The sequence below is a fragment of the Limulus polyphemus genome, unplaced genomic scaffold (genome assembly GCF_000517525.1).
Source record: "Limulus polyphemus unplaced genomic scaffold, Limulus_polyphemus-2.1.2 Scaffold3592, whole genome shotgun sequence".
Lineage (NCBI taxonomy): Eukaryota > Metazoa > Arthropoda > Merostomata > Xiphosura > Limulidae > Limulus > Limulus polyphemus.
The window spans coordinates 40,280-63,382 of NW_013669202.1; the positions used below are offsets into that span (position 1 = coordinate 40,280).

General features: G+C 32.8%; 1 protein-coding gene across 4 annotated transcripts in view; it reads right to left on the reverse strand.

Moving 5' to 3' along the window:
- Nucleotides 1-2,019: 2,019 nt before the first annotated feature.
- The window catches only part of LOC106469650 (serine protease HTRA2, mitochondrial-like), a 66,434-nt gene continuing 45,350 nt past the window's right edge, over nucleotides 2,020-23,103 (reverse strand). The window contains exons 5-7 of one of the 4 annotated variants that reach the window (XR_002612886.1): nucleotides 17,216-17,399; nucleotides 4,449-4,489; nucleotides 2,020-2,095 (exon numbers count right to left, since the gene is read on the reverse strand). Coding sequence is in view for 3 of the 4 variants with exons in the window: in XM_013930150.2 (XP_013785604.1) it covers nucleotides 4,327-4,489; nucleotides 17,216-17,396 (344 nt within the window). In the remaining variant the exon portion in view is untranslated. Of the gene's footprint in view, nucleotides 2,096-4,174; nucleotides 4,490-17,215; nucleotides 17,400-23,103 lie in introns of those variants that run through there. The other 3 variants (XM_013930151.2, XM_013930150.2, XM_022398228.1) reach the window with 3 other exon arrangements.

Sequence of the window (23,103 nt, forward strand, 5' to 3'; positions counted from 1 at the left end):
AGTTTTATTGTTGGAATGAAATATAGCAAGACTTGCATTGTCTACTAAGAAAGTTAGTAGCCGGTAGTCACCGGGTTAAATAATAAACTTCTTTCCTCATTTGGGATAGATGGAGTATTTTCAGTTAACTAGTTCCTGTTTTAGTTATGTCTCATTAGATCCGTGTTGATGCTTTGTTCTAGTCGAGCTTCGTCTCTTTGACTTAATAAAACTGTTGATTTCTTACAGTCCTGAATGTAATGGTCAAATTCCCCAAATCTATAACAGCTACTTTTTTCTGGTATCCTTTGTGAGGAGTTCTTATTCCATACAGGCCTTTGCCTGCAGTACCTGGCAATATATCCCCTCGAGATACACTTAAAACATCTATTTTTTTATGCTTTATTTCCTCTGTCCTGTTTAACTAGTTGTCTAACTAATAATTTCAGTTCATCTATGCTATTGAAAGGAGGAATTGATGTTTCAATACTACAGGATCTAATATTCACATAACTTGTAGATGGTGCCATTAGAAGTTTATCTATAGCATTATTAAATTCTAGTTACATTGCCAACTGCAGAGCTTCCTTTAAAGATATAAAGATGGCATTTTAGGTTTGAAAGCTTGAGCTGATGCAGAAAGAGATGTGGTTGATTTAATCTTTGCATTTAATAATTAATTTTTCAAATGTATTGTTTTCACATAGATGTTCTTTTCCACTTCTTCAGTTTTGTCATTACATCCTCTATCTACTTCTAAGATGTTCCCATGCATTTCTTCAAACTTGTTGTAATCTCTCTGTACATCTCCAATAGTTTCATTAATCATGTCCTCAATCAGAGTTAAGTTGATTTCAATTCTTCTTAAAATAGTAAATCCCTTTCTTTTAACTCCTCTGTTAAATTCCTGCACATTATTCCTGGTCTTCTTTTAATTTTCTATTTTTTCTCGGTCCTTTTCAATTTTCTGCAAATTTCTTCCTGATTTTGTCTTAATAATTTCATAATCTCAAGCAATGCTTCACTTTCACTCTTTGCTCTTACTGTCATCATCTTCATCAGATGAAGTTTAGTCAAAATTATATTTTATTTTTACTAAAATAACCCCACTTGTAATATTCTTTTAGCTGGCAAGTCCTTTTATTTCATTTTATCATTAACATTTATTTACAGGCTTGTACACTTTGCAACTTGGCTTATGTTAACAGTCATGCTGTCTGCATTATGCTAATATAAAAATCAACAACTTGCTTGTAACAAAGTAACTTGATAGGTGCAATAGCTAATACAGATCTAAAAATGTAGATGCACTAAATGATTCACTCTATCAGCTTAAAAACAACTCTTTCTTTTTGATGCTTCACTGTTTAGCTGCAAGCTTACTTAGCCAATTGTCTGGTTAACCTACATTTGTAATGTAAATCTTGTTTTAGATATTTTGCAAAGCATTAATATTCCCAAATACTCTAGGACTAACTTGATCCTAACATGATGTGCCCTCTAGCTAACATTTAAATTATAACATTAAAAATATAGCTTATAAAAATATTAATGGTGTTTTCAACAGGTCCTGCAGGAGTGTCTTTACATTATAATTTGTTGAATATTAAAAGTAAGTTCAATCTAGAAACTCCCAAAGAGGGTGGTTTTGGACGTATCTTTTTTGGGACAAGTTTTCTTTTCTTAATTGATAAATTTTTAAGTGAAATACAGCATCCTCAAGTCTCCAGTAAATTCAGTATATATCAATAAAGCCTAACCTAACCATCATTAATTAAACAATTGTGAACCTTTTATGCTTCTTCTATCACATTTTTATGTTTACCTTTCAATTGAGATATGAACGATTTCACCTGCGATTCAGTAGCAAAGGTCGAAGCATCACGATAGTCAGCAGTAGGATGAACAAACAGGAACACCTTGAAAGCAGTTACAGGCATAATATTGTACTCAGCTTGCTCCACAACATCTACTAAGGTGGTTCTAAATGGTTCCTGAATTCTTCTGCATGTCATTTGGAGACTTCCATGCTTCTTGTGCTTGGCCGTTAAGCTTATGATTCACTTACAGATTTCAGTCACTTTACCATTTCAAATCACTTTTCACAGCCCCAATTCTAAAAGAGTTCAGGAAATGACTTCTTTTTAGCCAATAAAAATGTCCAAAAAATTTCAGTTCAAATTAAGAAAAATCAGATTGGGTATTTTTTTTTCAACAAAAATGTACCCCAGTGACTTGTGAGGGGCCTGTTAAGTACTTTTAACTTAGCAGTGAGTAATCTAAATTAATTTAAGTATGTGAATAATAATGTGGTATTGTACCAAATTTATCATTCTATGTTATACATTGGACCAACTGTTTGATGATGGTATTATAGATTTCTTTTCACCAAACACAGAATTAAAAATATAATCTGTGCTGTAGAGGCCTATGATATTCTTTTATTTGCCATACCCTCTGCTATGGACTGCATTTTTGCCTATTTGAGGCTTATCAGCACAGCTTCATCAGCAAATCAAAGAAATACAGTAAAGACTCTCATAACTGTGGTGTGTATATAATATTCATTGAGATTTTAAGATGTTTTAATTCACTATTGAGTAACCTAAATTAATTTAGGTTTGTGAACAACATTTTGGCATTGTACCAAATTTATTCTCTGGCATTATACAGTACATCAACTTTTTGTTGTTTATCTTACAGATTTCTTTTCAGAAATAGTAAGTTAAAAGGAATTAAAAATTGAAGAATATTATTTTCATCAAATGTTTTTAATATAAATTACTTAAAACCAAAAATAAATCAGAGTATTTTTAAGTATATAGATGTGACTTGTGCTTTTAACATATGATGTCTATTGCAAGATTCATCCTTGCCAATCATTGAAAATAAATAATTGTAGGTGATATGTTTGAAAACTATTATGACTGAATTTTTTTAGGTTGTTACACAGTTATTATAAAGAACTTCCTAAGGTTCAGAGCAACATATCTTGCAAACAATATGGCACAGTAAAATGAAATTGCATAGGATTGTTAATGGTATTATGTGGATACAAATGCCACCATTGCTACATAATGCCACCAGGAGTGCCATAAATCTGTTTAATTTAGTGCTTGAACATAATGCACCTTGAAAGGAAACATTTGCAAAGTTTACCAAAGAGCAATACAAGCACTTGAAATTGGCAAATCCAGATACCAGATGACATAACATACACTGATGCACCCATGTACACTTGTGCTGACTTGTTTTGCTATGGCATGGCTGTTCTCAGCAATAGTTTCATTAGGTGTTGGTGGCCTTTATATGGTCTACCACAAAAATAAACCACTTTCTCAAATATTTGTTATGAATTTCCACACAGCAACACTGGAACAAGGCCCACTGTGTATTTTATGCTATTCCCTGAGAGCTACATTGGCATTGCATCCTTTGGTGTGATATTTCACTAGTTCACCTCTCTGCACACTTGTCATTTTCATGTTGATTGAAAGAGCTGTACTGTGATTGAAAGGATCATTTATGTCCATGGGAAATATGCAAAACAAATAATGATGTTGCCCTTGGTGGCCACACATGACAATTGTGATATCTGCATCTACATGTCAACACTCCTGTGCAATTTCACTTTCCTATGCCATACAATTTGTGAGATATGATTCGCTGAACTGCATAATTTTCTGTATAATTACAATAAGGATCATATATATATAGATGTGTGTGTGTGTGTGCAAGGAAGAACTATTTTCCTGGATCAAATTGTCAGTTATATATATTATCTTAGACTGTTTGAATATTGATGCAAATATTATCTCACAAAATCATAAAAAATTGATCTCCTTTGCTTCAAAATGCCCACTACTTGGGAGTATTTGTTAGAGATGGTAGTGAAGCATTCCCTTATAAACACTTTTAGAAAGATTATACACCAGCACTACTTACTTTGTTAATGAAGGCATAATCCACTTCAGCAAAGATGGCCTGAATTTATCGGACAACATTTGAATTACAGCCCAAAATACTATTAATAACGTGATACTCAGATGAGAAATTAATACTATACTATCACTTTTAAGTTTTCCTGACAGGATAATGTTATATAATTTAGTTACTTTTAAACAATTTAATATATTTCATTTTCATATGTTATTTTACTATAAATTTAACTGGTAATAAATACACGGTACAATAATAAATCACATAGCTTATTTATACATTTTATTTCAGAGTTTTAATACAATTACTTAGTTTGCTTGTGTTTAAATGTCACATCAAACGTTTTTGTGATATTCAGAAGTAAAAAGCAAGATGTAGAAATCTATCAGAATTTAGTTTTACCAATCACTATTGTTCATGGGGCTGCACTGCTACTGATAAAGTATTATACTTTCTCTGGATGGTTAATCTGAGAGGTTGATTTAACTCAAGAGCTTTATAGATATCAGAGGAAGATTTAACTGCTTTACCATTAATGTGTGTGATGATATCACCAGGTTGAACACCAGCCCTACAAGTAAACAAAAAATTGGATTTGTTAACCTACAAAAACAAGAATAGAAAATGTAAAAAAATTAAATCTAGAAATTATTCCATAATTAACATAGATGAATTTAGTTTTTAAATAATATTAGTTCAAAATTGTTAAAAATGAACAGATTACACCGAGAAAGTACAAAGTTAAAACCAGGTGACTGAAAGACAAAACAAATATTAGAAATTCTAAACTTACATGTTTAATATCAATTTATAGATACTGAGATATGTGCATGTAAGGTATCAAAATCCCATTAAAAGTTTTAAGAGTTTATTATAAGTATCAAATATGCAGAAAAGCAGTTATGGTTAGGGCTACAATATACTGTATATTACTTAACTCTGTATCAACAATTAAATAAGCATAACAGATAACATAGATATATGTTTAAAAAGCCAACATTTAATAGTACACAATAAATATTTAAAAATGAGACCTTTACCCAGTCTCAAATACAATAAAAAAAATTTATTTTACTTAATAATTTACTATATAAAGATAAAATACTTTGAATTGATTGCACACTCTTAAACGTTGGCATTTTTTAAGTCTGAAAAAAAAGCATTATAGATGACTAATGAAAAACAATTAGATACTCTATAGAGCAGTTATTATAACAATGTCATTTAGATGTGACAAATACACCAGTGTAACAAAACATATAAAATCCTTGAGGTATAGAGACTCTTAAACCTTTCAAATATTTGAAGGACCAGGTACAGTGAGCAAATACACACACTTGTAAAATAAACAACATTTTATTGAAACATAAATGTACATAGTATACACAAAAAGTGCTGTTCCACAGGATGCAAAACAAAAAATGCAGGCCACCTGCACAGCCACTTGCAGGCAGAACAAGAATGCATTTATATAAGAATGTTTTCTCTGTTAAATTGCTAATTACCATTACAGTTACATAGAATAGTGGAATGCTTGGAACACCATAAGGATTTCTTTTACATTCAGTTCATATAATAACTGCCATTTAACAAGAGTAAATCCCTTATGTTCTCTTTGTTCTCATAATTGCTTGAGAATAGATGTAAATCGAGTGGGAAGTCACAAACAGATTATTATGTAAGCTCTAATAGTAAAGTAACATGATAATCATTTAGTATATCTCATGGTCTATTGTCTGAATAAATTATGAAGCTCAAGTTAAGAAAGCATGCTATTTAACTGCATTTAATCAGTGAACTTCTATATATTTTCTTCAAGTGAAAATACTTAATGCTATATACCAAATATTTTTTTTTCTAATATTGTTGTTAATTTGTCAGCAACAATAAATAAAGAATATGGGCATTTGGTATTTTGCAACACAACATTTTATGTGACAAATGAGCTAAAAGTCTAGGTTCAGCATAGTTGTTCCTAATTTTGAACTACTGTCTAAAAGGAGGGCAACCAGAGAGCAGCACCAATTGCCTATGATGACATGGTTCTTACTCTTATAATACACCATAGTGTGGGAGCGTGTTCAGCAGCATATAACACCATAAACCTTACATCTTATGATATGCATTCTGGTGTGCTAACTACTAGACCATGCCTGGACTGAAATACAAAAACTTTGTTGACAAAGCTTTTTACAAAGTTATATATTACACACACACACACACATGTATGTACAGAAATGCTTGGGACAGCAAAAAAAAAATACTGAAAATACCCAACATAATTGAATCAAGTATTATAATTATTACAGAATAATGTAATGAAATAATAGTTACTTAATTTGAAACAGACAAAAATTATAATTTTTACTAACTTATAAAACACAAAATTCATAATTGAAAAAATAACTGCTGCTGGGATAACAGATTCAAATACCTTTTGAGTGTATAATATATGTGATGTAACATGTCTGTAATAATGGTATTAAATTTATGCTTAAATCTTATAACATTCCATCCAAGTTTCTTTGGTGAGTCTCAAATTTTCTCACAAACCACACTGCCATGGTGCATTAGCAATTTCTTTTCATTTAATAATGAGAGTTCCACAGGGTTCCATACTCTGCTCTTTACACTACACACTGTATATGTTAATGATCTACCAATCTCCCCCTTTCCACTAATACACACTTCTCAGTATGCTGGTGACATATCTTGCAACCCTTCATTCATTGCCACCAGAGTCCAGATTTTTCTCAACCAAATTACAGTAAGGTGTAACAAATGGCCGATTGTTCTAAAGCCTTCAGACACTCAGGCACGTATTTTTCACAAAACTTTGAACAAGAAATTTTCTAAATTAAAGAAGGTCATATTAGGTTGTATGATACACCCATCACCTTCATGAACAAAATTAAGTTTTCTAGGTGTTGCATTTAATTATCAGTTCAACTGCAAGTCATACTTCAACAAAAGTCTGAAAGAAATGCACATTACAATTAAGTAGATGTGCAATTTGACTAATTTTTGGAGCAGAAAATTTCATATCCAGCTCTGCCTTTGGCGAAAGCTCGACAGAGCTGGTGAAAGTATACAAGTAGAAGTGAACTGTCAATCCATAACGAGCTTTCTTTTTGAAACTCTTGTAATGCACTTTAAATGTTTTACCTTAAATGTTTTGCAGGTTATTTTAAGGAGACTGCACTCCCGTCTTTAAGTTAAATGGTATGAATCAGAAAAGAGCGAGAAACTAAAGCAGCAATAATATCTTTATACTCCCCATTGTAGCTGGATATATTATTACTGTATATTTTGGTTATTATGGGAAACAAGACAAAATGTTGAAAATTTTATTTAAAATCTTTGATATGTACAATTATGTTGTGGTGTGAATTTTGTTCAAACTCAACTATTTACAATAGCTACTGCAGTAAAGATATGGGTTATTCTATAAAATGTTTTTATTTTTCAATGTATGGAAAAATTTAATATGAATTTGGTTTGCTTTTGGACTAATAAATTAGCATGCCAAGAGTGCCTGGACCCCAATTTTTTATACTCAACTTTGACTTACAGAAAATCATGCTTACAGCCATAAAACTTCCACTATCCTATTTAGCTATAAAGTTTTCATTATTTGCTAAAGGAATATGGCTGTATGATAACTTGTACCTACCATGTCTACAATACTTTCCATAACAAACATTTCAAGTCCATGCATTACACACATCACTTCGCTTTCCTACTTATTCTCCTACATGCCACGTTGATTTAACTTTGACTATTCCAACTGTTAAAAACAGATTTCTCCCTCCTCATAGCAAAAACATACCTTCCCATTCGACTTAACAGTTAACAGATAGTGTGGTATACTCAGATCAAACTGGATTAACTTAAGAGCAATAAGATAGGTCCACATAATAACAGAAGATTCAACCAGGATATATGCTAAGGAATAATAATAAATCTCTGAAGTTTGGGAAAGAAAGAGACCAGATATAATGTAATGCATAAAATCAACAATATCTATTCATTCAAAAAGATGTGTACTTGTTAAACATGGGACTATCACTTCTAGTAGATGTTATATAATCAAGCAGAATTTGTCTACAAGATTGTTTAAATTCATTGTTCCTTATTTAGTAGGTAATGTTGGATCTGTTCAGAATGACTAGCACCACCTAAGTGAATGATCTCTCCCATTCAAACACAGAGGAGGCTGTAACCTTGAGACACCATCTGAACTACCATTGAAAGACACTACTGTTGACATTCCTGCACAACATGCAACATTACAGCACACAATCCATCGGAAGAACAGAAAATAACACAGACATAGGCATATAGAACAAGATGAACTTAACTGCTTTTCTGACTATGTGTTATGTGAAACCTACTCATGCACTATATAAATCATAAAAAAAAACAAATACTAATAATACAATTTATCAATAAACATTTATTTATCCACGTATATTACTATATATATATATTTATCTCTATTATACATCATCACATACTTCTAATAACTTATAAAAGACTGCCTCCAGCTCCTGCACAAACTATTTTGTAACTGTCTCAAATTACTTTCCAAAGATACTACTTGTCAGCCATGGTCTAGTAATGTGCCAAAATCTAACAGCCATCATACTCAACACATTCTTCTTTTCAGGCATCACAGAATAAATAATCACTGACAGAACTGGCTGAACTAAGAATTTTCACCTAAAATTCTAGTAAGCCAGGATTAATATTTGTGCTGCTACTACAGTATATATCAATACACACTCAGATTAAACTCACCTATAGCATATTCAAGAACCAAGCAATGGTGAGTACACTAGTGTTGTTACCTGATAATGCTAGACCTAAGCTAATAATAATAAAACTGGCTGAATGTTTATTTGGAATATATTACAGACTTAATAATAAATATAAGAAAAAAATTAAAGGGTATTTTGAGGTGACTTTTTCAAATAGGGGATAACATTCATTATCCCAAGACTGTCCCCAGAAATTGGGGATGTATGATCACAGTAATGTATAATAATAATAGAAGTTATAATCTTTCTCCACTGAAAATGTATTTCTAACAGGTACTTACTTCTGGTCACATACATAGCTATTCTTGTTCAGTGTTACCCTTTATTTGCACAAATTATTTCACATGGCACAAGCCTTTCACTCCCATGCACCCCTTGATTCATGTGGTTTAATTAATTCTCGCATGCAAATTATCATGTGACAAACCTCCACCAATAGTAGTGCCACTTGACTCCGTCTATGCTATTATACCTAACTATCACTCAAGTTTAGGCAGAAATGTAAGCACCAGTTGACAATATAGGAAAATCATAACTTCCAACAAGATACCTTACTTCCATTCACATACATAGCTAGAATCCTACACTGAATAGGTAGAGGGAATGTTGTGAGGGAGAGAGTAGAAGTATCTTTTGAAAGCATCCGAAGGACATCCTAACAAAGGTACCCTTTAATAAGATGTGAGAAACTGCACCACTTCTCTACCAGGTATACTCTTCACCCAGATGTGACAAACGTGTGATAGATCTGAGTAGAAAATTGTGAGGAGCACCACCCAATGGGAAAGAAAATGGTTGGATGAGGATCATACTGTTGGTAAGTCAACAACAATCCAAAACTCATCAACAGGAGCCAACATCCATGTGGGGTAGAAAAGAGGAGCATACCATCTTCACCTCAAATTCAGTCAATCGGAGGAAGAAATCCCACTAACGATCTGTGAACAGGGCACATGTGAGCAGAGTGAAATAACATACATGTAAATCCCACTCAAATCAAACAGACCAGAACCACCATAAACGTAGTAACATCCTCAGCATAAGACATCAAGGGGTAGTGCAAAAGGAAAAAGCAGAGCAACCAACAAGTGCACCTACCATGACCCACAACACTGGGGTAGTGCAATCAAGGCAAATAGAGTGAAGGACCGGGACATCCTGAACACATGTGTGAGGACTTATGTTGATTGGTTCAGCTCTAAATCCAAAACTCAACTGCTGGAAACCAGCATCCACGTGGGGGTAGGATGAGGGATCCCAATCGAAGGGGTGAACTGTATTTATGCCATCACATCACATGTGCGAGTACATCATGTTGATTGATTAAGCTCTAAATCCAAAACTCAACTGCCGAACACTGACATCCATGCAGGGTTAGGATGAGGGATACCGTTTGTACTACATATGTGAGGACATGATGTTGATTGGTTCAGCTCTAAATCCAAAACTTAACCGTCAGGAACTGACTTCCATGTGGGAGTAGGATGAGAGATCCCAATCATTATGATGCCTTATTCCAAAGCTACAACATCCTCTTGGACAAACCCATGCAGAGATACAGCTTCCGTTTGGAGAACATCTCACCATCTACACCAGCAGAACAGCACCACCCTACTTTCAATTGAATAGAGACTGTATTGTTTATATTGTATATCTCTCATTCTGGAAGACACCTCCATGATCCACCATCTTAGCAGCTTGGAACTGGAAAGTGGAAAGGACTCTGTTACTTCAATGGAAGAAACAGAAGGGGGGAGTGTGGTAGAAAGTCCAGAGGAACGTTCACACTGAGGACAGTGCAATTTTGAAAAGCAGACCAAACCTGACTTATTCAATCTAAAGAATGGCAGGGATGGGCAGCAATCCCATTCTGCTTTATCCATGTAGTCCATGGGGTAGTACGGCCTGGAACAGGCATATTTATGAAGCAAAGATATCACAAGGAATAACCTATAAATGATCTTGTGGAATACCCCATCTCTAGTTTATGTGATTGTAATGAACAGTGTGCATTTTGTGGCCATGGAACTTATGAAAGTGAAGTCAACATGGCCTTGGAGTGCAGGTTTTAGTACAATTCTAAGCTATTCAAGTATACCTGGACAGTTCCCATGGAATAGGATACTGGTTAAAACATGGGACAGGTCCCTGAAGAATAACATATATATACATAACAAAAGAAAGAAAACTAACTCAGTTACTGTGGCACAGAAGAGTGAAGGTTGGCAACAGGTGGAAGACGGTACTCAAACAAGGAAGAAACAGCTACCCATAGCAGATAATGGGAGATGAGCATATGAGATGTAGTATCATTGCTCGACAGATGAAGTACTTTCAACGGATGATGGGGTTGATATGCAAGTAAAAGGTAAGGTGCCTAAGCAGAGTGAAGACACCAGGAATTGATTACGGGAAGAAGGAGACAAGGAAAAAAGCCAATCGAATCACAAGCAAAACCTAACGTGTAAGGAAGGAAGGGAAAAAACTGAAAGAAGCCTTGAAAGCAATGAACCAACCCAGAGCATGTACAGGACAGAGAAGGTCATCTGGACCTGACAGAGAATAAAGGTGGAAGATGGAAAGAAACAAAAATGTAGGTTAGTAAAAGGAAGGATCAATTACAAAGATCTGACCTGGAGTGACAAGGATGATCTAAACCTTGTTGAGAAGAAAAGTGACAGAATAAGAAAAACTAAAGTTATAAACTTGATTTAATTCTGTCCTGCCAGGGCGAGTGGATTATGAACCAGAGACCAAAAACAAAAGAGACAGCTTGGAATCGAGAAAGGAGTCAAACGCTTCAAGTGGAGGAGTACCTCACAGGAGGCAAAGCCATCAAAAATTTGAGGATCAAGAAACCACTCCTTGGGAGAAACTGTGTTGGGACTTGAAAGGCGATCTGCAAGAAGGTCGAAAGCACCTGGAACACAACAAGTCAGGAGATGTATGTGGATTGAAAAAGGGTCTACCACAAAGGGAACAAGAATGAGTGCCCCATTGGTGAGTGATATAAGCCACCAACATCAATTAGTTGGAATGAAACATGATTAATCAAATCTGGACAAGAAAGTGAACTAAAGCACATTGGACTGAAGCCTCCTACTGATCTACCCACACATCAGGAAAGAGAAACAAATCTGGAGGAGGGAGAGGAATCAGTAAACCCAACAACGTGGGGGGCCAGTTTCAACTACCAATTCATATACTTAAAGAAGGAAGGAGGAAAGTCAAGAGGAGAATCCTAGCAAGAGACCATGGTTCATGCAGCATCTCCTGAAAATATCACAAATGTACCAGACTGAAAAGGAGAAATGCCTCCATAGAAGCCACATCCCATAATGCATTAGAACCCTCACTAACAGTAAGATAGTGAATATTAATGGCAAGGATAACAAAGCTCTATTGGATGCATTCAAGGAGGAGAATGGATGGATTTGATATAGTTGGGTGTTTAAAACGACACTCCCCAAATAGCTGAGAATGCTAGGTAAGTAACAGGAGAACTTATCTAGATGGAAAATCCAACCACCCAAGCTGTTTGTGTAAGAAGCAGATGAGTATGGTATGACACCCCCATTCAGAAGGAGCTAACCGAAGCCAGATGTCCAAGTAGTGGTATTAGTAAAATCCCCCAAAATGTGGAAGTCGGGCAAAATGCAGACCACTTGACAAAAGACATACAGAACCGAAACAAGTCTGAAAGGCAAGGCATGAAACTTGTATAAATCACGTGATGAGAAAACCTAAGATAGCATCTCGAGAAATGAAAACTAAGAATGTATACCATGGGCATTCTCAGGCCTGCAGAAATTGCCCACCTGAGTGTGATGAAAGACTACATATTAAAAATGGGGAAGAACCAAGAAGTGATTGAGGTGGGACCTATTGCTTACAACTCTAATCAGCATCGAGCATACAGGTACAACAGGTAAAGGACAAGAAGGTGCTGGACATAGAACATGAATAAAGATGGCAATGACTCAGAATGAAACAAAAGAGCAACGAAATAAACATATGTACAAGATGTCATCTGTTGAAGAAACGAAGACTACTGAAAATAACAGACATTTGTTAAGCCTAAGTGAAATGTACTGGACTAAGTACATCACTAAGCTCTAATTTAAAAACCCTAACCTAACAATAATATGCACAATATTGGGAGAAGTTTGTATGGACCCCAGCTCCAAACGTCCACACAAATAAAGTTAATATGAAGAAGTATAAAACATAAATAATAACAAAAATGAAATAGACATTATATTATAAAATTAAGTAAGTGTGTATTGACAATAACATATGTATGAGATGTGATGTTTTGAAGAAAAACAATATAGTTAACCTAATTTATGATATACTAGTAAGATGAATCCTAAAATAACAAAGATCCATGTTAAGTGTAATCTAACATTATAGGACAAAGGATACAACAAAGCCCAAATTTCAAACCTGAACTTGCCTATGAATATTGACCAATCTAACTAAACTTATGTCATTAAATCCAAATAAGTACAGATAATAATATTAACGGTAAATATATTCAAAAACCATAACAGTATAACGCCTTATATTTCCAAAGTCAGGGGACTGTATTTCTAAATGTGTGGGCCCCCAAATTCGAGTTGAGGCCCGATGAAGGTCAGCTCATTGGACGATCAATCTCCCAATGAAGTAAAGCTGATAATTTCCCAGTTGAGGACTGCCACCTGATACCTGTGTAAATGTGCTGAGAGAAGATATAACCACCAAAGTGGTAACTTCAAATTTGAAATTCATATTCAAAATGAATAACCATAACCAAACACAACTATGTTGGCAGAAAAAAAATAAAAAGTAGAAAAAAATTTGTAATGAAACATTAAGTTCTACAACTGGGAAGAAATATAAAATAATTCCATTTCCGAATAAATTACAAACATCACTATTATATAATAAATAGTAAACTTGGTGAGAGAAATTGATATAAAGATACAAAAACAAATCTAAATGTCTTAACATAAGCACTGCCAAATGAGAAGTGCTAGTTACGTAGAATAGCATAGAGGGAGTCATATAGGTTACTTGGATGTGTGGAAGTTTGTCGCATGATAATTTGTAAGCAAGAATCAGTTAAACCATGTGAATTGAGGGGTGCAAAGGAGAGAAAGGCTTGTGGCATGGGAAAAAAATTTAGCAAACAGAGAGCAGTATTGAATGAGAATGGCTACGTATGTGAGCGAAAGTAAAGTACCTTTACGGATCTCCATCCATATTATGTTCACCATATTCATTGCTAACACTGTTTTGTTCAATCCATAGCTCATCACGTTGGCTGGTAGTAGTAGTCAGAACCCTATCTATATAAGTCACTTGTTACAACAACAATTGTTATGGTGTGAATGCCTTTTTTCTTGCTGACAAAGCATGATTATAATTATTTTACTTATCATTAGACATCAGTATTAGGCCTATTCTAGCATTGTGATAATCAATCAAATCTTGTGCAATGTAACACATGCATTGTATGGTGAACACCACTTTATAGCTTGGAAAGCAAGGATTGTTACTTCCTTTCAGTCAATGGCTGTCTTGGCTATTTTGTCAAGGCTAATCCTCACCATATTGATTGGTAGTTTATTGGTGATGGTTCCATGAACCATCAAAGCTGTCCTCAATCTCTATGTCTGGTATTTCCTCATCTGATTCATCCTGAACAATCAGGTGTGAACTTTCAGCTTTTTCCTCTACAACTTTAGTGTCAGAGTGAGATAAAGCAGTGTTTTAGTCCTCATATGGTTTGACTATCTCCTTTTCTGATTCTTGGCTTAGCCAGTTCACCAGAGCTTTAATGGTTATGTACAGATGTAGCTGGTCAATGTGTGCTTTGTGGTTTTGCATGCCTCCTTTCTGTTGTAAGTTATATGTCAGATGCCTAACTCAGTGGAATAAAAGTTGAGGTCATGTCCAGACCAAAGCCACACCCATGCTCTACTTTGGTACATATGTTTCTTCATTGTGTAATCTCTTCTGTCATATAGTAGTCTTTCCTAGCTAATGGCATGCAAACTGATGCTTGTAAAGTAACATGACCTTAGCATTGTTGGATTTCCACTCTAGGTGGAGAGCCATACATCATTTTTACAGGGAGAAAAACAAATCCTGAGAATATTCACCAAATAACCTGCTGATTTCTATTCAGTTTCATAGAATGCAATCATGAGACAGGGTGTTTGTCTCAAGTCAGATAACCAAACTTAACAAGCATATGCTTGATAGTTTATATCACCTGTTTCACTAAACTATGAGATTGGGATTGTCTGTGCTAGACAATACCGATGAAAAGAAGGAATTAATTTTGAGAACAAGTGTTTATGAGAAGTTACTTCACAAGGAGGCTGTGGCACCCTCCCATTGGTGAAAGGCTATTGTCATATGGTGATTTCATCATGCACTAGCACAGTTCATGCTAAACACATGATTTTTATGTGGGAGTTAGCTCAAGGCTAGTGGCCTATATATATCACAAGCAGATGCACGAAGAATGAAGCTATTCTGTGTGAGGAGGTGAGGTATCATCTTGGAAAATACAGCTAAATATGTACACTCTGGAGCAAGAAACATCCTACCAAAACTTTTACACACACTAATACAAACAAATGCTTTACAATTCCTTATACAATATTGATAAGATTTTAAATCCAGAACCTACAGGGTTTGAATATATATATATATATATGTATAATAAAAGACATGAACTTCACAAACATTCATATTAAAAAAGTTTGTATATCAGGATTTATAAAATTCCAATACTATATAAAATATAAAAATATAACATAAACAAGATTTAGCTGAAAGGTTTCATTATCACCATAATCCAATGGACAATAATAATTAAATCATAATCTAGAAATCTTTTTACATATTACAATTTTAAATAGCCTAAAACTGAGTTTAATTGTAATTTAGATTTAGTAGTTAAGTAAATGCTGGTATATATCCAATTAATGATGTTTGCCAACAAGATTGATACACACAGTTTTCTTTGTTTTATACAAATATGTTTTAATAAAAACAATAATACAATTTACAATAACAGATATTACAAACAATAATTTATATACAAAAGTTTTACAAACTTATAAGCAATACAATGTCTTCTTTCTAGTCTGGAACTTCGTTGATGTCTTATCAAGGGTTCACGATGAGAGAGTTAATTTTGAGTTGATGTAGGCACAATTCACTTAATAGGGAGCTAGCTAGCTCTGTGGTCTTCACTGATCACACGCCGATTACAGGTCGAGTTTCCACTGTTGAAGTTAGGTACTGTTTTTGTAAAAGTTCTAATGTCAACGTGAATCCACTGAAGTTGAATGATTTCTAATGTTCAAAATTTATGAACATTTTTGGTCAATATATCTGAAGTTCTTGATTAATAAGCTTATGAAGTTTATAGTACACCAATTACAGCAACCTAATAATATATATATATATTGTTTTTTGGCACAACGCGTTGGTTATATTTATATGTAGGTGGATAGTTTCTCAAAATTTCAGTTTTACATAACAATACTGATGCTAAAAACATAAATAATATTCAATGTTAAACTGGTACACAATTAAATTCTGCACCAGTTTAACGTTGATTATTATTTATGTTTTTAACTTTATACACAAGTGCCAAAATTCTATAATTATGTGTCTAGAAACAGGACCCATGGCAATTTTAATTGCGTATCAGTTTAATGTTGAATATTATCTATTTATGTTTTTAACTTTATACACAAGTGCCAAAATACTATAAATACTGATGCTAACACTGGCGTTTACATAAACACATATATTGTTGATTCTTACACTTGAGAATCTTCTAAAACTTTAGGGAATAGGCAGGAGTTTTGCAATACATATTTAACAGTATACATTTCTAAATATAAATTTAATTTAAACAAACATTGATATTAGAATAAATGTATAATAATAAAGCCATCACAATCCATCCCAACAAAAACATGAAGAGTATACTAAAACATAAAGATGCATTGAATATGTATAAACAAAAAACACAGAAACTAAGAAACAAAAGTAGCCAGGTGGGATATTGCCTCATACAGTGGAAATGCAACTGGTTGAAGCAGAATGCACGAAGAACATCTGGACAGAGGGTGTATGACATACAATTAATCACATCAAATAATCATGTGAAAAATATTAAGCAGAAAATGCAATATCAAGTATTCAGGAGGAAATACAATTAACAAGATCAATTTTTAAAACAAATCGGCATATATCATGGTTCACATAATAAATACCAAAGTTTATAAATAGTAGACAACTCTATAAGAACTTTTCTGAGCGTACTTATGTACCTTAATATAATTTAGGGATCTTACAATCAATTTCAGTTGAGTGCAAAAGATTGTAAATTAGAAAGTAATAAAAATTTATATCATTGCCCTACTCATGATGTTATGGATTATGAAATAAACTTCAGAACTTACAAATGAGCAGGTGACCCCACAACCACTTTCCATACTAATACTCCACTCTGGACCTGTGGAAATTCTGGATTTCGTTGCAGAAGCTCAAGAATAATGCTTGGTGTTAGAGTTAACATGGTAATCCCAATGTAATACTTGTGCTCTTGTTCATTCCTCTTGCTAGAATGGTAATTAAACTGGCCTTGGAACACAAACATAAGTTTATAGTTAGAATCAGTGCTGTAAAATTAATTATTTCCCAAAACAATAAAAATGCAAGGAACAAAAACTGCTACAAATATTACAAATTTTAGATCATAATTTTTGAAAAATGTTATACATCAATTAGTTAAGTAAATAATACTTAATAAAATGAAAGTAACCATAAGCACAACTAAGAGTTTATTACTGAGGACATGTTAATATAATGACACCTAAAAAAAAAAGCAGATATATCCTTAATATCAAAGATGTGGTAATACATAGAACAAACCTTCATGCTAACCTTGTGTCTAAAAATATGGATTCAATACACTAACAAACACATTAATTTGTGTATCTATTACACTTTACAAGAACCATTCCATCCAAACTTATTCACTTCTGTTTACAAAGTTGTCAAAGAATACTAGAAAAGATACCTAATAAACTTTTAAAATATAAAAAGCTTTGGAGATAGCAGTGTCTGATGCTTGAGTAACAAGATTTTAAAAGGGTATAATAGTATTAGAACCATATCTAATAAAAGCCTTTAACTATACACATACCAAATACATTAGGTCACTTTAAATAACTTGAGGACATAATGAGTATTAACAGGACTATAAATGTCCTTTTAGCATATTGTGAAATGTGTGTGCATGCATAAAAACACACCTCTATAAAAACATGATATTCACCCTGATGTCAAAGTAAGAAAAGTCCAAACCTAGCAAGACACAAAAGTGCACTTATCACACACATACAAAACTGATTATATATCACATACAAAATCACACAGAAATAGACTTAGTTAAGAAAATATCAAACCTAGCACAATGTGCACAAATGTATCCACATCACATATACAAATTAATTTTCTCTCTCTCTCTCACACACACACACATTTTCACAAAAGCAAATTTAGCTAAAGAAAAGCCCAAATCTTACAAAACATACACAATTACTTATGCCACATGTACATGATGAATTGCATACCCCCCCCGACACAGAAATAAGCTTAGTTAAGAAAAGTACAAACCTTGCAAAACATTCACAAGTGCATGCATATCAAATATACCAATGCATTTCATATCACACAAAAATGCAGAAAGAAACTTAATTAAGATATGATCAAACCCAGCAAAACATACACAAGTTCAATCACATTATGTATACACAATTTTATATCACACACACAAACACATATATAGAAAATAATCTTAGTTAAGAAAAAGCACAAACCTAGTGAAAGATACACAATGCACTCACATCACATATACAATCAATTTTATATTATACAAACGCACATACATATGCAAAAAATAAGTTTGGTGAAGAATAGTGCAAACCTAGCAAACATCCATAAGTGCACTCGCATCGCATGTGCACAATGCATTTTATATCATACACAGAAAACAAGATTAATACAATTCAACTGTGAAATGAAATTGTTCTAAATAAACTTACCCTGAAATTTTAACAAATTTATAAAGGGTACAAAACATGGTTAAATATTCAATTATCAAATAACAAAACTGGACATTTTAGAATTAGATTTATGTTATTTTGAAGAGAGAAAAAAAAAAAGAGTTCTATACAACTATTTGCATATTTTATGAGTGGTCAAGCATGTTTCTATTCACTGTAGACTTTAGATTACATTAATAAATATGTTTGATTTTTTAGTCCATACAACTACCATATTTGGCTAAGAACCTAGTACAACATAAGATATGTCATGGATGATATGTGTACTGAAACAGTGTTCTGTGAAATCCATAAATTTGAAAACTGTCAGTGGTAAAAATATGTTTACTGAAGCCTTATGTGCACTTACAAATGGCTGGATGCTACTTAAATGTCATATTACAAAGCAACTTTAACAGTGCATAACTTATTATGGCCTATGGTCTTTTCACTAGACTTGTTTTTAATATACTTTTACTGCTTTTAAATCATTTGTATGATAAAAATATCAAAACAAGATTTTATGACTGTTTGTAATAGACTCATTCACACTGGATGGTCTAAGTAACATTATTTCTGCTAAAAAAAAACAAAGAGTATTTCTAAACAGTTCATAATTTGACTTATAAGGTCCTTTTTTATCCATACTTTATAAATTAAATCAAACACTTAGAAATACAATTGAAGTTACAACCTTACAAAGTAGGAAGTTTCATAACTGGCTTTTTTTTTCTTATCAAGTGTTGTGTGAAAGTCTTTGTCTATCTTTTAATTCTGTACTATTACCACTCTTTATAGCTGGTGGATAAATGAAATAAACATGTAGACTAAGAAATTTCATGCATGGTCTGATATATGACATAGTAACATGGTATTTATTATAATGACCATAGTATCTAAAGATGGAGTAGATTTGTAAATATTGTAAATTTGGGCAAAAGTCAATTTGATAGTATGTTGTTTGTTATTGATCAATTTCACAAAGTTGCACAGAGCTGGTAGTATATGTTTAATATTCCAAAAATTCTCTTCACACATGTGTATACTTATTAGGCTCTTGATTAGTTTCAAAGTAATGTTTAAAAATTACAGCATAGGCAACTGGCATGTTATTACCGATGAAACACACAGGATTTTTTTTTTCACAGTGTTTTTGTAACTTTTCAACTAGATATATGCATGAGAGTTCTCACTGAATTCTACAGTGATGTAGTCTCTGCTAAAAAAAAAGTTACATATTTCAGAATCAATAACCATCTATTGGAATATACAAGCACATAAGAAAACATCTTGTGTAAAAGCCAAGGAATTATCACCCCATAACCTCTACAGTAATTCAATAATAAGTTTTGAATGAGCAAAAAGAACATTAAAAGGTGGTGTAGTAATATTTCCAACAGCCATGGAAAAGAAGTTCAAAGGATTCTGATACGTGGAAATTATGGGTTTTAAAGCTAAATTTATATTTCTTTAGCAGACATAAAATTCAGGTGCTTTTGCAGTTACTTAACTGGTGGGAAGAGATAGTTGTATTTTTTTCAATTAAATCCTTCGAAATGTTTTTAGTAGTACTTTAAAATTTTTGGGTAATATTGTTATTCAATTGCTCGTAAGTTGTTCCATTCTTTAAATAGTTTAATTTCTCTAGTGAATATAGAGGCATAAAAGACTTTTAATACTAGTAGTAAATGACCTTATAAGACCAAATTTGATATTTTTCTTCTTTGATTTAACACTCAATGTTTCAATTTACACTTTCTTCAGCATTCCACTAAAACACAAAACTGTAACTGACAGTACAAAGCTTCAATCAGTTTAAGTAATAATTTCTAATTGAATCTACAGCATGCATTTGAAATGTTAAGAAGTTAAGCTTTTTGTTGAAAGAATTATATTGTTGAAATAGTAGATTGCTACCTGTAGTAAACAAAAGTTATATCTAAATTACAGACTGAAATTTTAAAAGTTCTGATGAAAAACTAAAATAATTATAATTATAAGTGCTATCTTTTGTCTCTGTTCATCAGTGTCATAGTTGTTAAATGAGAAGAGCTTCTTTAAATTTTCTATCAGAGTACTTAGTGATTTTGGTAAAAAATTTTCCAGAGAATGGTGAATTCATGTTCTTCTTGGTTTATCTGTGTTTTGTTTTCATGTTGGAGGTGCAATGCTAATTAAACCAAGAAGAAAAAAAGACAATTTTCCAAAGACACCACAAAAAATGATTATTTTAACAGTACTTCTAATTGAAAAAAGTATTTCCAAGAAAATAATGTCCATAATCAGAAAATCTGAACTGCTGATTAAAGTTATAGAACAGCCATGTCATCCTTCAAAAGCCAATTTGCTAAATCTCAGTACACTACCCTGCAATGTAATAAAGCGAACTGTCTTACAAAAATGTATTTGCAGTCTAAAGATGGGTGTCTTGCCTCAATGTTGTTTACCAACTTACATGTAACATCTGTAATTGTATGTACATTGGTGAAACTGGAAGAACCCTACACACAAGGATAGAAGAACATACTGACTTTCTTTATGAAAAACAACATAAGAGAATTACAGTTTGCAGCTATAATAAAACATATAAGTATAGTTACTATTATTTTAGTTTTTTAATCTTAACTTTTCTTATTTTCAATCTGTAATTTAGATAGAACTTTTGCTTACTAAAGGTAGTAATTTATTTTTTCAACAATAAGCTTGACTATTTAACATGTCAAATGCATGCTGGAGAAACACACCCAAAGAAGTTGTAAAGAGAAGCGTTGAGTGTTCAATCAAAGAAGGAAAATAAATTTGGTGTTATAGGGTTGTCTATTACTAGTATAAAGGCATTTTAATTTGTTTACACTTAAGTTGAAGTTTTATTGCAAAAAGTTTTACATTTATCTTTCGCAGTTGCATTTTCAGCTAATTATTCATTTTAACATGTATTTGATTACAAGTAATAGTCTTAGAGCTATGTTTGAAGGTTTGTTTGACAGCCAGGAATTTAAAGATAGTTCTAAACATTCAAAGAATTGTTGTGTGGCCAGCAGTAGACTAACAGGAGGGTGGATGGGGCTGTTGCCCATGAGTCCTGAAGCAAATGGGGCCCCAAACATTTTAGGCTAGGGTACTGTATATAAAGAGTGATTAGAGGTCAGTACAATTTCAGAGTGCTGTACAAGACACATATTTTATAAATTAAAAGTTTTAGCGAGCTCTGCAACAAATACTTCATTTATAACATAGTTTTCCCAATTTCCATTATAGACAGTGAAACAATAAACAGTGCAACTTATGTGAGGCAGTAGAAATTTACCACTTCATTCAGTGTTATGCTGATGCAGGTAGGCTAAACTTAAGTCATGGCTGAAAAATGTCTAGTTATGCCACTTTTTAATGTGGCTTGAATGTAGCCTAACTAAAGATAACACTAGCTTAGTTAGCTTACAGTTGACCTTACTTTTAAGCTAAGTTAGGAGTGAAGGGCCTATGCTTTGTTAGCCTACCATAGGTTTAAGAAGGATTTTTCTAAACGTTACACCTGTTGAAAATTTAAGTCAGTTGGTATGTCATATTATTTTTATAATAGTGTAGTAAAAAATGAGTAAACATAGAAGTAAGTAATGGAAAATGCACGACAAAAATTTATCAAATGAACTATCTTAATTATATGTTTAATTATGGATACTCTGACACACATAGCATGGCTTTCAATGAAGTGTTATAGTCTGCTGCTTCAATTAATTTAAACAATATTGCATAATTATAAATGAAAAAAGATAATTAAGTTCTTGTAAAGATGCTAAGCACTCTGTGATTGTGCAAGATAGCCATAACAGTCTTTGTCTTATCTCAATTGAAAATGACATTCTGCAAAGGATTTCCTTTTAGTTCATACACAGAAGTTTCACTGAAAAAAGGAAACAAGTTAGTGTATAATAATCAATAATATGCCCTTTTCATTAATGTGTTTTGTTGAAAAAGGAAGAATTATTAAAACTGGAAATAAGTTTTAAAAATATATTTTTATTTAAATTGGGAGTGCAATTTAAAATTTTATTATAGATATGAATAAATAATTTTTTGAGCAAGATTTATGTTGTTAAAATAGGATTAACAACTGAAAATGTATGTATGCAAAAAAAACGGAATATAATTATAAATATACACACATCTGTAGACTTAGGTGTATATTTAACTGTGAAGTAATGCTTGTCTTATACAACAAAAATAACATGCATGAAGGAGCC